Source organism: Pimephales promelas, chromosome 4 (assembly GCF_988280905.1).
Source record: "Pimephales promelas chromosome 4, fPimPro1.hap1.1, whole genome shotgun sequence".
Taxonomy (NCBI): Eukaryota; Metazoa; Chordata; class Actinopteri; order Cypriniformes; family Leuciscidae; genus Pimephales; species Pimephales promelas.
In genome coordinates, this window is record NC_142772.1 from 20,421,801 (window position 1) to 20,437,059 (window position 15,259).

Genomic DNA, 15,259 nt, shown 5'->3' on the forward strand with positions numbered 1-15,259 from the left:
TTCAAGTAGAGAAAGTAAGGATTATTTTGATGTATGGCATGTGAAAATGCTCAAAAGAATGACAGCACAGCATGTAAAAATAGAAAGATATACTCTGGTGGAACTGTTCTATGGCAGGTCATAAAGGGTTAAAGGATTTTCTGGACGATATTCAAGAGACAATTCAAACAAAGAGTTAAAACAAGGGTGTTGTTTATTTAACGTTATTGAATGTGAGTCACATGTGAATATTGAATTTCCTATTACCATTTCATTGTGACGAGAAGTTTCAGTTGGTCAAATTATTGTTTACATCATTTTATTTTGTTGAAGGGATTATTTTGGTTTGTTTAAACACGGTATAGGAAATTATGGCACAAAAAAGCAGAGTAGAATAAGAACCTTAAACTCTAAAATAAAAAAAAAAACGAAAGACAGGGAGCTGTCCAAAAGAAATACAGAACAATCTAATAAGAGTCTTACTAAAGACATCTGTAAACAGAGACAAAATAGATAACATTGATTAAACTGATATAAGAAAAAAAAGGGATTTAAACCTTGAAAGAATAAGATAAGACACTCCAAAGACCACAGAAGGTTTATAATTTGTGTATTATTTTATTGTTTTGTTATTATTTTTGTTTCATTTTATGTATGTGACTGTTCAATTTATAATTACAAATACTTTCCTTGCTTGATGTCTGTGATTCATTTACTGCCAATATTCTGTTCTCCACTGACCTAGAAACTGGTCCATTGCTCCAACCTACGTTGAGGGCCCTTGTTACAAAGACCTGTAGATAACATGGAGAGAGTAAACAGGTTACAGGTCTCTCAGCTGCCTAACCCTCAGTTCCTCTCATAAGGAGCAGGTCATCATTTCCTGAACTGGGTTACTGGTGGAGGAACAGTGATGTCTTGGCCCTTCTCGAGTTTCTTTTCACAGTCGATCAGGTAGTTGACGCCATCAATCACACACTGAACGAGCTCAACCTGAAAGGCAATGTCAAATAAAATTGGATTTAATCACTGGCTACACATCAAAAGCATACACAGACAGCAACATAGTGTCGGCCCAGATCTGGCCCACATCTAGTACTCATGGATTCCACACGTAACAGATGTGGGCTAGCCTGACTTCGTCATACTCATATTCTTGTCGGAATATGAGTCTGAAACTGCTCCGTAGGGCTTTGATTATGAGGCGTGTCTTAACCGAACCAGAAAAAAAAGTTTTCTGTTCGTCTGTTAATTTGAATGCGCTGTCGATTTATTTTACAACAGACGTGACAGCGGAATCTATACATCTCAATTCTCCAGCTGCAGTCATCTTTGAGGGAAACCAGTTAAGCACTCTTTGATAACATGATGATAATGTCCCTGCAGATCATCTGTCCATCATCGTATAAAGCCCACCCTGGCAATTTGATTGGCGTGAACATGTTTTGCCTGATCATAATTACTCCTCAATGGATCGAGTCCAGACCAAACTTCCCAACCAAAAAATGTTGTGGGCGGGATTCGCGCTGGCATCCAGGCTAGATGTGGGCCAGATCAGGGTTGCTGTCTGGATGGGCTTTTTTAGGTCTTTAATTTTTGCAAACAAATTGAAAAACTTTTATTTACTGTTGCATAATTTTTGACCCCTAATATTTTTTTCGACTAAAATCTCAATTGTAGTACATTCTAGTTTTAGAATTTGCTTCAATCCAATTAAAAGTACTTTCAGGGGCATTATGGGACTGATCAAAGCGGATCTGTTTACCTCAGATTTGCCTAGACGGTCAAGGTTGGAGATGTCGAAAGTGTCACCCACAGCCGCAGTATCCACACCTCCAGTGCCACGTTTTTGTAGCCTGAGATTATCCAAAATTTTATTGAAGCGCAAGTCCTGTTCAGGAGGATATAGTAGAAGAAGAGAGCATCTCTGCATGAACTTAAAAGTCTTTCTGATAGTGATTTTTTTTTTTTTTTTAACATTTCATTTGAACAGTTTTGACTGGAATTGAACCCGATCTTCGCATTGTGAAATGCACTAATGTAAACTTTAGATTAAACAGAACCATGTGAGATCGTGACACCTTGCTAAGGAGGGGCAGACGGACATGGACTCCAGCTCTTAGAACGGTGCCTAGGTTAGAGGGGCAGGTCAGGATATATCCCAAGTGCTCATTCCACATAAACTCCCAGCCTCTCTCCTGAATCAGTCTCTCTACCTGTGAGAAACAAACATCATAAATGGAACTTGTTTAATTTTATTTACAGATAATGTGCATTTTTGTGTGACAATGATACCTCTTTCAGTCCTCTGCAGAACCTCTCAAACACCCTCCTCATATTCCCGCCCTTTTCCATAGAAATGACACGGCTGTGATCCTCCTCATTGATCCAGATCAAAAATGTCTTTTCATTGTTGTGCCTGGACATGAGAACAGATCATGGTTAAAATACATTCACTAAATTTAGATAAAACTTTCTTTTATTCAGCCCTAAATTCCCTAAGTCTCAAGCTTTTGATTCCATAGACTGGCGTAGTAGTGGTCGTACTGTAAAACTGTGAGTGTGAATCAGTAAAAATAGACATTTATTGAGGGCCCTGTCAGGGTCATTATGTAACACACACAGGCACATGCTCTCTGCATCCTCTGGTAATGCAAATCTCATGCACCGTACCAAATGCCTCTGGCATCGGGCCAGTCCCGCGCCATTCCTGCACAAGTCAGCAAGGGTGATACAGGCTTGTCAAACAAGAAGTGGTCCTAGAGTTTTCATTCAAGAAAAGAAAAAGGGGGTGTAAAGTGAAGCCAGGACTGGTTCAGTGTTGGAAAATGGTACCATTTTTTGCTGCCATTTCATGTTTCATCCTAACTTCTGGTCAGACTGGACACTTTCTGACAGTAAGTTTTCCTCCCCGCATATTTAAACACGCGTTACAGATTCTTCCCGAGTGAAATGGTAAGTAATGTGATTTAGGTCAGCATGAAACAGAATTTTCAATAGTCTTTTCTTCCCTGTTGTTATGTATGAGTGAAACGGCTTCTCGAACAAGGAAAAGTGACTTGATTTTGTGTCCATTGTGAACTGATTGGATGTTTGTGGATTGCTCTTGCTGTGATCTCATGAGAGAGATAGGTTTGAAAAGTGTTCATAATGTTTGAAAGCCTGTTTTAATGGCGTGCAAATTGTATGACTAAATTTATAGTCAATAATCTCATATATTAAAAAGTCAAGTTCAAACAATTATCTTCTACATTTATACATTAAATTTTTAATGTGGACATTTAGACAATATATGAATGGAACATTTAAAAAAATTGTCATTATTATGTATAAAATGCCTCTCTGGCACTGGAATAGCTACCAGAAAGAAAATAGATCCTCAAACTGACATTTAGCTGAGAATATTTGAATCAGCTTTGGCGACTAGTAAAGGATGCGCTAAAGGGAAAGAGTGCTATGCTCTAACTGCGGGTCAGTAGTTCCTCAGCCTTACCAAATCCCACGAGCATCTGGCCAATCTCTTCAACTACAGCTCGCTGCATCCTGCGGTGGATATCCAACCCGGCCCACATCCAAGTGTGACGTCAGAAGCCACGCCCATCCATGTGTGACGTCGGAAGCCTCGCCCATGTCCAAAGACGGCACGTGACTCAATTTGATGTGATTCGTGACGTGTACACATGCTCAAAATGCCGCTGCTTCCTGTCGGAATACACTCACCGGCCACTTTATTAGGTACACCTGTCCAACTGCTCGTTAACACTTAATTTCTAAGCAGCCAATCACATGGCGGCAACTCAGTGCATTTAGGCATGTAGACATGGTCAAGACAATCTCCTGCAGTTCAAACCGAGCATCAGTATGGGGAAGAAAGGTGATTTGAGTGACTTTGAACGTGGCATGATTGTTGGTGCCAGAAGGGCTGGTCTGAGTATTTCAGAAACTGCTAATCTACTGGGATTTTCACGCACAACCATCTCTAGGGTTTACAGAGAATGGTCCGAAAAAGAAAAAACATCCAGTGAGCGGCAGTTCTGTGGGCGGAAATGCCTTGTTGATGCCAGAGGTCAGAGGAGAATGGCCAGACTGGTTCGAGCTGATAGAAGGGCAACAGTGACTCAAATAACCACCCGTTACAACCAAGGTGGGCAGAAGAGCATCTCTGAATGCACAGTACATCAAACTTTGAGGCAGATGGGCTACAGCAGCAGAAGACCACACCGGGTGCCACTCCTTTCAGCTAAGAACAGGAAACTGAGGCTACAATTTGCACAAGCTCATCGAAATTGGACAATAGAAGATTGGAAAAACGTTGCCTGGTCTGATGAGTCTCGATTTCTGCTGCGACATTCGGATGGTAGGGTCAGAATTTGGCGTCTACAACATGAAAGCATGGATCCATCCTGCCTTGTATCAACGGTTCAGGCTGGTGGTGGTGGTGTCATGGTGTGGGGAATATTTTCTTGGCACTCTTTGGGCCCCTTGGTACCAATTGAGCATCGTTGCAACGCCACAGCCTACCTGAGTATTGTTGCTGACCATGTCCATCCCTTTATGACCACAATGTACCCAACTTCTGATGGCTACTTTCAGCAGGATAATGCGCCATGTCATAAAGCTGGAATCATCTGAGACTGGTTTCTTGAACATGACAATGAGTTCGCTGTACTCAAATGGCCTCCACAGTCACCAGATCTCAATCCAATAGAGCATCTTTGGGATGTGGTGGAACGGGAGATTCGCATCATGGATGTGCAGCCGACAAATCTGCGGCAAGTGTGTGATGCCATCATGTCAATATGGACCAAACTCCCTGAGGAATGCTTCCAGCACCTTGTTGAATCTATGCCACGAAGAATTGAGGCAGTTCTGAAGGCAAAAGGGGGTCCAACCCGTTACTAGCATGGGGTACCTAATAAAGTGGCCGGTGAGTGTATGTTTATGGTTGTTATCATAGTAGTTATTGATTTATAATAAAGATGAGGTTATTTGTGTAGAGATGTGGCACTACAGATTATTGGTGCAGTTAAATTGTGACGCTTTGGCAGGCTTGGAATCATCTAAATCACAAGCACTCCCTTAACAGCTGTATTAGACAATACGTTTGCATTGCTCACTGGTTTTGTAAGTTAATGACAAGTAAACAATGTACCTTAAAACGATATTTTTGTATTTCTCTTGTATTTCTGTTACAAATGGTAATCAATAATCATGGTTTTGCTATAATAAACATATAAGGGAGCATCTATACTTAAACTAAAATGAGTTTTTATCTCTTTCTTAATTATATGGGATCCAAACTGCACTTAGTTATCCCTTCTAAAAAATAATTAAAAAAAACTTTTTTAAACATTTCTTTCTATGTGGTTATAGAAATATTGCATTTTTACAAATTAAGAATTCACCTGTTAATGCCTGTTATTGCAAATTACTTTGAAATGGCAGAATGGAATTTATGTAAACCTTAAATCATATACTAGTATATAATCTACTCATTAGTCATTATAAGCAAAGTGAGATATTTCATGCCTTTATGTGTTATAAATTTGATGATTACGGCATATAGCTATGTTGAATTACCGAAATAAATGAACTTTTGCACAATATTCTAATACATAAAAAAACAGTTAATCTCTCGCTTCCTCTTCTGTACAGGTTTTATGAGTTTAACATATCAAAATATCATCATAGTTCAAAATATCTTGGTCACAAATGATTTTTTTAATGTAATATTTTGTGTTAATACATCAAGTTTACACATATGGTTAAAAAATGACCCATTTATGCAAGTGTGATAACTTTTTGTTAAAATAACCAATGTCAGTTGTTCAGAGCAAATCCCTGCACAATCGGAGGCTGCAGCTTTACGACCCCGGTTACAGGACCCTTGTTTTAGTTTGTACGTACATAGTTCGAAAGACATTTAATCTCAGGAGTATTTTTATAAAATGTGTTTTTTTATTCAAAATGCATCAGAGACATTTACAAAAATGTACATTTATACAAAACAAATTAAAAATGTATATCAATCTTATTCAACTGAAAAGTGGTGTGAGCCCTAGTTTCTTGAATTATGCTGTATATTGATTAACCTACTCAAGTTTAACTAATTTGCTCATTATCAGATAAAATAACGATGGAATCAGCACATGCAGTCACTAAATGATATGGCCAGAATATCAGAAGGCAAAACTCGAGAATGATTCAAGCATGAATTTATTTATATATGCATATGTATTTATTTATATTATACGAAAGAACAAAATTATTTATGCAAGATAAATAGATACATTATAAAAGCACCAAAAAGATCCCCCGTTTTCCACCAGTTGCTGCAGGAATGGCTTCAACTCTGAGAGAGAGAGAGAGAGAGAGAGAGAGAGACAGAGAGAGAGATACAAATGAGTTTAACATGTTCAAATATATATTTCAGATTTAACACTAAACAGTTATGAAATGTTGGAGTTGTAGAGAGAGAAAGTCAAATTGAATATTCATGTTACTGACATCTAATTCCAGAGTCCAAATGTGTAAATGTAAAAGTAACAGCCAACAATTGAATGGTCTCCTTTCTTTCCTCAATTGTTTGTCAATTTGTCAGTTAAAATCTTCCACTTCACTGAAATAGTTATCAGAGAACAGTCACAGTTGTGTTACTGTAACAGAATTATCAGTAACAAAAGGGTGCACGGGGCATTGTGCAAAAATAATGAATAATCTACTCTGACCTGCAATGATAATCCAGACCAAAAAGGAAGACCTGCTCAGCCTCCTGTGAGGAGATATCCCAGCCAGGAGACAGACAGGGCATTTATGATTGCCTATGGAAAAAGTAAATATAAATGTACAATAATATATCTCATATTCTTTTTCAAGTAGAATAAGATTTACAGGATGTAACGTCACACATAAACACTAAAATAATATATATTTTATATTTACCCTTAATCCAAATAAAAACATGAAATTGGTGAAATAATAATAATAGTATAGTAGACATAACAAAAGTTTCAGTTGAGAGTATACTGATACTAAATACACCAAGAGACATCACAGGGGAGTTAAATGACCAATATGCAAGTTGAAGATAATTCATAGCTCTAAAACAACATCAAACCTTATTGATTCGAATTACGTCGATATTTTGACAATTTATTTGCGTTATTCGCCTCTGCCATAACGACCTATTGGTTTTCATTAAACCGAGAAAATGGAATTTTGTTTTATTTACGATCACTGAGAAATGTTCTATTATTTAAAATGCAAAAAACAAAAAAAAACAAAACAAAAAAAAAAAAAAACTTTTATTATTTTCAATGTGAAAATGATTCATTTGCATGGATCCACGCCGAAGAAAACGTCTAAATGTCACGTTTTTAATGAAGCAGGCTAATGAGTAAAATGTCTATTTTTCCGGCGTCCCCCCAGCTCCTCGTTTAAGCAAAAGGTACGCTAAAAAAAACGTATTACATCGATGTTAAACCACGTTAAGTCTCATGGCCCTCTATCAGAATCCAGAGTTTTGAGAGGATTGGAGAAACTTCATTTTTCGCCCGAAAAAAAAAAAACGAAAGGGGTACCACTGTCGTTTTTTTTTGGGGGGGTCGAAATTTTGAGTTTCGATATCTCAGCTCAGGAAGGGTCTAGAGCCTCCATTTTTGCACTCAGGTTTAAGTCTCATGGCCCTCTATTAGAATCCAGAGTTTTGAGAGGATTGGAGAAACTTCATTTTTCGCCTGAAAAAAAAAAACGAAAGGGGTACCACTGTCGTTTTTTTTTGGGGGGTCGAAATTTTGAGTTTCGATATCTCAGCTCTGGAAGGGTCTAGAGCCTCAATTTTTGCAGTCAGGTTTAAGTCTCATGGCCCTCTATCAGAATCCAGAGTTTTGAGAAGATTGGAGAAACATCATTTTTCGCCCGAAAAAAAAAAACGAAAGGGGTACCACTGTCGTTTTTTTTTGGGGTCGAAATTTTGAGTTTCGATATCTCAGCTCTGGAAGGGTCTAGAGCCTCCATTTTTGCACTCAGGTTTAAGTCTCATTGCCCTCTATTAGAATCCAGAGTTTTGAGAAGATTGGAGAAACTTTATTTTTCGCCCGAAAAAAAAACGAAAGGGGTACCACTGTCGTTTTTTTTTCGGGGTCGAAATTTTGAGTTTCGATATCTCAGCTCTGGAAGGGTCTAGAGCCTCAATTTTTGCAGTCAGGTTTAAGTCTCATGGCCCTCTATCAGAATCCAGAGTTTTGAGAAGATTGGAGAAACATCATTTTTCGCCCGAAAAAAAAAAAAAAACGAAAGGGGTACCACTGTCGTTTTTTTTTTTTTCGGGTCGAAATTTTGAGTTTCGATATCTCAGCTCTGGAAGGGTCTAGAGCCTCAATTTTTGCAGTCAGGTTTAAGTCTCAAGGCCCTCTATCAGAATCCAGAGTTTTGAGAAGATTGGAGAAACATCATTTTTCGCCTGGAATAAAAAAACGAAAGGGGTACCACTGTCGTTTTTTTGGGGGGGTCGAAATTTTGAGTTTCGATATCTCAGCTCTGGAAGGGTCTAGAGCCTCGATTTTTGCACTCAGGTTTAAGTCTCATGGCCCTCTATTAGAATCCAGAGTTTTGAGAAGATTGGAGAAACTTTATTTTTCGCCCGAAAAAAAAAACGAAAGGGGTACCACTGTCGTTTTTTTTTTGGGGTCGAAATTTTGAGTTTCGATATCTCAGCTCTGGAAGGGTCTAGAGCCTCAATTTTTGCAGTCAGGTTTAAGTCTCATGGCCCTCTACCAGAATCCAGAGTTTTGAGAGGATTGGAGAAACTTTATTTTTCGCCCGAAAAAAAAAACGAAAGGGGTACCACTGTCGTTTTTTTTTGGGGTCGAAATTTTGAGTTTCGATATCTCAGCTCTGGAAGGGTCTAGAGCCTCCATTTTTGCACTCAGGTTTAAGTCTCATGGCCCTCTATCAGAATCCAGAGTTTTGAGAGGATTGGAGAAACATCATTTTTCGCCTGAAAAAAAAACGAAAGGGGTACCACTGTCGTTTTTTTTTTTGGGTCGAAATTTTGAGTTTCGATATCTCAGCTCTGGAAGGGTCTAGAGCCTCAATTTTTGCACTCAGGTTTAAGTCTCATGGCCCTCTATCAGAATCCAGAGTTTTGAGAGGATTGGAGAAACTTCATTTTACGCCCGAAAAAAAAAAACGAAAGGGGTACCACTGTCGTTTTTTTTTTGGGGGGTCGAAATTTTGAGTTTCGATATCTCAGCTCTGGAAGGGTCTAGAGCCTCCATTTTTGCACTCAGGTTTAAGTCTCATGGCCCTCTATTAGAATCCAGAGTTTTGAGAAGATTGGAGAAACTTTATTTTTCACCCGAAAAAAAAAATGAAAGGGGTACCACTGTCGTTTTTTTTTGGGGTCGAAATTTTGAGTTTCGATATCTCAGCTCTGGAAGGGTCTAGAGCCTCCATTTTTGCACTCAGGTTTAAGTCTCATGGCCCTCTATCAGAATCCAGAGTTTTGAGAGGATTGGAGAAACTTCATTTTTCGCCTGAAAAAAAACCCGAAAGGGGTACCACTGTCGTTTTTTTTTTCGGGTCGAAATTTTGAGTTTCAATATCTCAGCTCTGGAAGGGTCTAGAGCCTCAATTTTTGCAGTCAGGTTTAAGTCTCATGGCCCTCTATCAGAATCCAGAGTTTTGAGAAGATTGGAGAAACATCATTTTTCGCCCGGAATAAAAAAACGAAAGGGGTACCACTGTCGTTTTTTTGGGGGTCGAAATTTTGAGTTTCGATATCTCAGCTCTGGAAGGGTCTAGAGCCTCCATTTTTGCACTCAGGTTTAAGTCTCATGGCCCTCTATTAGAATCCAGAGTTTTGAGAAGATTGGAGAAACTTTATTTTTCGCCCGAAAAAAAAAAACGAAAGGGGTACCACTCTCGTTTTTTTTGGGGGTCGAAATTTTGAGTTTCGATATCTCAGCTCTGGAAGGGTCTAGAGCCTCAATTTTTGCACTCAGGTTTAAGTCTCATGGCCCTCTATCAGAATCCAGAGTTTTGAGAGGATTGGATAAACTTTATTTTTCGCCCGAAAAAAAACCCGAAAGGGGTACCACTCTCGTTTTTTTTGGGGGTCGAAATTTTGAGTTTCGATATCTCAGCTCTGGAAGGGTCTAGAGCCTCAATTTTTGCACTCAGGTTTAAGTCTCATGGCCCTCTATCAGAATCCAGAGTTTTGAGAGGATTGAAGAAACTTCATTTTACGCCCGAAAAAAAAAAACGAAAGGGGTACCACTGTCGTTTTTTTTTTTGGGGGGTCGAAATTTTGAGTTTCGATATCTCAGCTCTGGAAGGGTCTAGAGCCTCCATTTTTGCACTCAGGTTTAAGTCTCATTGCCCTCTATTAGAATCCAGAGTTTTGAGAAGATTGGAGAAACTTTATTTTTCGCCCGAAAAAAAAACGAAAGGGGTACCACTGTCGTTTTTTTTTCGGGGTCGAAATTTTGAGTTTCGATATCTCAGCTCTGGAAGGGTCTAGAGCCTCAATTTTTGCAGTCAGGTTTAAGTCTCATGGCCCTCTATCAGAATCCAGAGTTTTGAGAAGATTGGAGAAACATCATTTTTCGCCCGAAAAAAAAAAAAAAACGAAAGGGGTACCACTGTCGTTTTTTTTTTTTCGGGTCGAAATTTTGAGTTTCGATATCTCAGCTCTGGAAGGGTCTAGAGCCTCAATTTTTGCAGTCAGGTTTAAGTCTCAAGGCCCTCTATCAGAATCCAGAGTTTTGAGAAGATTGGAGAAACATCATTTTTCGCCTGGAATAAAAAAACGAAAGGGGTACCACTGTCGTTTTTTTGGGGGGGTCGAAATTTTGAGTTTCGATATCTCAGCTCTGGAAGGGTCTAGAGCCTCGATTTTTGCACTCAGGTTTAAGTCTCATGGCCCTCTATTAGAATCCAGAGTTTTGAGAAGATTGGAGAAACTTTATTTTTCGCCCGAAAAAAAAAACGAAAGGGGTACCACTGTCGTTTTTTTTTTGGGGTCGAAATTTTGAGTTTCGATATCTCAGCTCTGGAAGGGTCTAGAGCCTCAATTTTTGCAGTCAGGTTTAAGTCTCATGGCCCTCTACCAGAATCCAGAGTTTTGAGAGGATTGGAGAAACTTTATTTTTCGCCCGAAAAAAAAAACGAAAGGGGTACCACTGTCGTTTTTTTTTGGGGTCGAAATTTTGAGTTTCGATATCTCAGCTCTGGAAGGGTCTAGAGCCTCCATTTTTGCACTCAGGTTTAAGTCTCATGGCCCTCTATCAGAATCCAGAGTTTTGAGAGGATTGGAGAAACATCATTTTTCGCCTGAAAAAAAAACGAAAGGGGTACCACTGTCGTTTTTTTTTTTGGGTCGAAATTTTGAGTTTCGATATCTCAGCTCTGGAAGGGTCTAGAGCCTCAATTTTTGCACTCAGGTTTAAGTCTCATGGCCCTCTATCAGAATCCAGAGTTTTGAGAGGATTGGAGAAACTTCATTTTACGCCCGAAAAAAAAAAACGAAAGGGGTACCACTGTCGTTTTTTTTTTGGGGGGTCGAAATTTTGAGTTTCGATATCTCAGCTCTGGAAGGGTCTAGAGCCTCCATTTTTGCACTCAGGTTTAAGTCTCATGGCCCTCTATTAGAATCCAGAGTTTTGAGAAGATTGGAGAAACTTTATTTTTCACCCGAAAAAAAAAATGAAAGGGGTACCACTGTCGTTTTTTTTTGGGGTCGAAATTTTGAGTTTCGATATCTCAGCTCTGGAAGGGTCTAGAGCCTCCATTTTTGCACTCAGGTTTAAGTCTCATGGCCCTCTATCAGAATCCAGAGTTTTGAGAGGATTGGAGAAACTTCATTTTTCGCCTGAAAAAAAACCCGAAAGGGGTACCACTGTCGTTTTTTTTTTCGGGTCGAAATTTTGAGTTTCAATATCTCAGCTCTGGAAGGGTCTAGAGCCTCAATTTTTGCAGTCAGGTTTAAGTCTCATGGCCCTCTATCAGAATCCAGAGTTTTGAGAAGATTGGAGAAACATCATTTTTCGCCCGGAATAAAAAAACGAAAGGGGTACCACTGTCGTTTTTTTGGGGGTCGAAATTTTGAGTTTCGATATCTCAGCTCTGGAAGGGTCTAGAGCCTCCATTTTTGCACTCAGGTTTAAGTCTCATGGCCCTCTATTAGAATCCAGAGTTTTGAGAAGATTGGAGAAACTTTATTTTTCGCCCGAAAAAAAAAAACGAAAGGGGTACCACTCTCGTTTTTTTTGGGGGTCGAAATTTTGAGTTTCGATATCTCAGCTCTGGAAGGGTCTAGAGCCTCAATTTTTGCACTCAGGTTTAAGTCTCATGGCCCTCTATCAGAATCCAGAGTTTTGAGAGGATTGGATAAACTTTATTTTTCGCCCGAAAAAAAACCCGAAAGGGGTACCACTCTCGTTTTTTTTGGGGGTCGAAATTTTGAGTTTCGATATCTCAGCTCTGGAAGGGTCTAGAGCCTCAATTTTTGCACTCAGGTTTAAGTCTCATGGCCCTCTATCAGAATCCAGAGTTTTGAGAGGATTGAAGAAACTTCATTTTACGCCCGAAAAAAAAAAACGAAAGGGGTACCACTGTCGTTTTTTTTTTTGGGGGGTCGAAATTTTGAGTTTCGATATCTCAGCTCTGGAAGGGTCTAGAGCCTCCATTTTTGCACTCAGGTTTAAGTCTCATGGCCCTCTATTAGAATCCAGAGTTTTGAGAAGATTGGAGAAACTTTATTTTTCACCCGAAAAAAAAAATGAAAGGGGTACCACTGTCGTTTTTTTTTGGGGTCGAAATTTTGAGTTTCGATATCTCAGCTCTGGAAGGGTCTAGAGCCTCCATTTTTGCACTCAGGTTTAAGTCTCATGGCCCTCTATCAGAATCCAGAGTTTTGAGAGGATTGGAGAAACTTCATTTTTCGCCTGAAAAAAAAACCGAAAGGGGTACCACTGTCGTTTTTTTTTTCGGGTCGAAATTTTGAGTTTCGATATCTCAGCTCTGGAAGGGTCTAGAGCCTCAATTTTTGCAGTCAGGTTTAAGTCTCATGGCCCTCTATCAGAATCCAGAGTTTTGAGAAGATTGGAGAAACATCATTTTTCGCCCGGAATAAAAAAACGAAAGGGGTACCACTGTCGTTTTTTTGGGGGTCGAAATTTTGAGTTTCGATATCTCAGCTCTGGAAGGGTCTAGAGCCTCCATTTTTGCACTCAGGTTTAAGTCTCATGGCCCTCTATTAGAATCCAGAGTTTTGAGAAGATTGGAGAAACTTTATTTTTCGCCCGAAAACAAAAAACAAAAGGGGTACCACTGTCGTTTTTTTTTGGGGTCGAAATTTTGAGTTTCGATATCTCAGCTCTGGAAGGGTCTAGAGCCTCAATTTTTGCACTCAGGTTTAAGTCTCATGGCCCTCTATCAGAATCCAGAGTTTTGAGAGGATTGGAGAAACTTTATTTTTCGCCCGAAAAAAAAACCGAAAGGGGTACCACTGTCGTTTTTTTTTGGGGGTCGAAATTTTGAGTTTCGATATCTCAGCTCTGGAAGGGTCTAGAGCCTCCATTTTTGCACTCAGGTTTTAGTCTCATGGCCCTCTATCAGAATCCAGAGTTTTGAGAAGATTGGAGAAACATCATTTTTCGCCCGAAAAAACAAAAACGAAAGGGGTTTTTTGGGGTCGAAATTTTGAGTTTCGATATCTCAGCTCTGGAAGGGTCTGGAATAAAGCCTGCTAAAGACTACTGAGGTAAATTCACCCCCTCCGACATACCAAATTTCTTGATGGTTTTACGGATTATTTTAGATGGAGTTTTTAATCGCAAATATCCAACATGTTAAAATATTTACGATCAGAAATCCTGATGTATGAGCTACTAGGGGAACCCCGAGGACAAAACGCGCACGCCGTCTGTATGCGTTTACACAACAAATGTGATATTTTATTCGCTTCTGAGTTCTGACACAGATCGGAATTGGTTGCACAAAAATCCTCTCTCTCGCTCGCTCGCTCGCTCTCTTTGGTTAATTCCAGTTAATTCATTAATTTCCCTTTTACAGTGGTGTTACAATGGCTTCAGCAGCGGCGCAGCGCCACCCCTGGGTTTTCATCGCCGCTGCAAAATCTTCACATGAACAATTGGTAAAATCACGACATTCACTTTACATATAATAACAGTGATACTGACTTAAACTACGCTAATAACACTACTATGCTGATTCCTAACATAAGATCCGAACACTCATCCCTTACACCGCACGACCCAGAGTGCTCCCTCCCACAGGTGGAGAAATTTTTGAATTAACAAATAAGAAAAAAAATTGACTTTTCCTCTTTTATTATAGAACACATAAAAACTACTTAGGCAAGGCGCTATTGCCTTACACATCTCTCTCCATGACGGTGAGAGACACATTTATACATTAGGCAGTAAATGAACCAAGAACATCTGATCTAACATTAACACACATAACTATCACAAAAACTTAAAGATCTTACTGCAATAACACAACTCTCAATAAAAAAAAATACCCATAAAATTACACAAAACCTGCAGCAGTCTTGTCTGTCTTCTCATTAGCAAAAGTATTTTTGTCTACTTACTTGAGTTTACATTTTTTTAAATGAATTTGACTAATAAAAAGTGTGGATTGGTGCTTTATCCTGCCTTTTTAAAATAGTTGAATGAATGATCGCGAGATGCGATCGTAGATCAGAACGCCCGCAGCATAGAGGAGAATGAGTCAACTCTGAAAATTAAGCATTTTGGTCATGTTAAAGGGTGTATTGGATGGGCTTTTATTCCGGGTTTGGTTTTATTTGTTGGAAAAATAAATATAGAAATATAATTTGACACAAGAGGGCAGTAAAGCCCTATTTATGGTTGTGAGTTTAAACTAAACCGTGACATCTACACGTTTTCCAAAGTGGACCAACGTGATTATTTCACGTCTTGTCGTGATACGGGTTGGGCACTGAAGTTACAGGAGTTTCTTCTCATTGCTAAGCAATGGAGCTAGGTCGAGTATTTAAAAGGTTATGGTTAACACGGTTAAACCTGAGTGCAAAAATTGAGGCTCTAGACCCTTCCAGAGCTGAGATATCGAAACTCAAAATTTCGACCCAAAAAAAAAAAACGACAGTGGTACCCCTTTCGTTTTTTTTTCAGGCGAAAAATGAAGTTTCTCCAATCCTCTCAAAACTCTGGATTCTGATAGAGGGCCATGAGACTTAAACCTGAGTGCAAAAATGGAGGCTCTAGAC

General features: G+C 39.3%; 2 protein-coding genes across 5 annotated transcripts in view; both read right to left on the minus strand.

The window, feature by feature from the left end:
- Window positions 1–382: 382 nt before the first annotated feature.
- On the minus strand, window positions 383–5,378 carry LOC148981686 (creatine kinase U-type, mitochondrial-like). 2 transcript variants are annotated; one of them, XM_089130102.1, is made up of 5 exons: window positions 3,473–5,375; window positions 2,275–2,398; window positions 2,061–2,195; window positions 1,745–1,870; window positions 383–972 (listed from the first exon to the last, which is right to left on the minus strand). In XM_089130102.1, the coding sequence occupies exons 2-5, from the start codon at window positions 2,332–2,334 to the stop codon at window positions 856–858; spliced, it is 438 nt and encodes a 145-aa protein (XP_088986228.1). In that variant the 5' UTR covers window positions 2,335–2,398; window positions 3,473–5,375; the 3' UTR covers window positions 383–855. The 2 variants fall into 2 exon arrangements, with proteins under 2 accessions (XP_088986228.1, XP_088986227.1); XM_089130101.1 differs by having other exon boundaries at window positions 2,275–5,378.
- An 82-nt stretch (window positions 5,379–5,460) lies between these two features.
- Window positions 5,461–15,259, minus strand: part of LOC120471962 (creatine kinase U-type, mitochondrial) — a 108,545-nt gene continuing 98,746 nt past the window's right edge. Inside the window, exons 7-8 of one of the 3 annotated variants that reach the window (XR_016168280.1) lie at window positions 6,708–6,800; window positions 5,461–6,331 (exon numbers count right to left, since the gene is read on the minus strand). Coding sequence is in view for 1 of the 3 variants with exons in the window: in XM_089130100.1 (XP_088986226.1) it covers window positions 6,791–6,800 (10 nt within the window). In the remaining 2 variants the exon portion in view is untranslated. Of the gene's footprint in view, window positions 6,332–6,470; window positions 6,801–15,259 lie in introns of those variants that run through there. The other 2 variants (XR_016168279.1, XM_089130100.1) reach the window with 2 other exon arrangements.

Coding starts and splice junctions, on each gene's coding strand:
- LOC148981686 (XM_089130101.1), bottom strand. CDS start 2,406: ATGTCCAGGCACAACAATGAAAAGACATTTTTGATCTGGATCAATGAG. Junction 2,196..2,274: donor TCTGCAGAGGACTGAAAGAG/GTATCATTGTCA, acceptor TGTTTCTCACAG/GTAGAGAGACTGATTCAGGA. Junction 1,871..2,060: donor GTCTGCCCCTCCTTAGCAAG/GTGTCACGATCT, acceptor CCTCCTGAACAG/GACTTGCGCTTCAATAAAAT.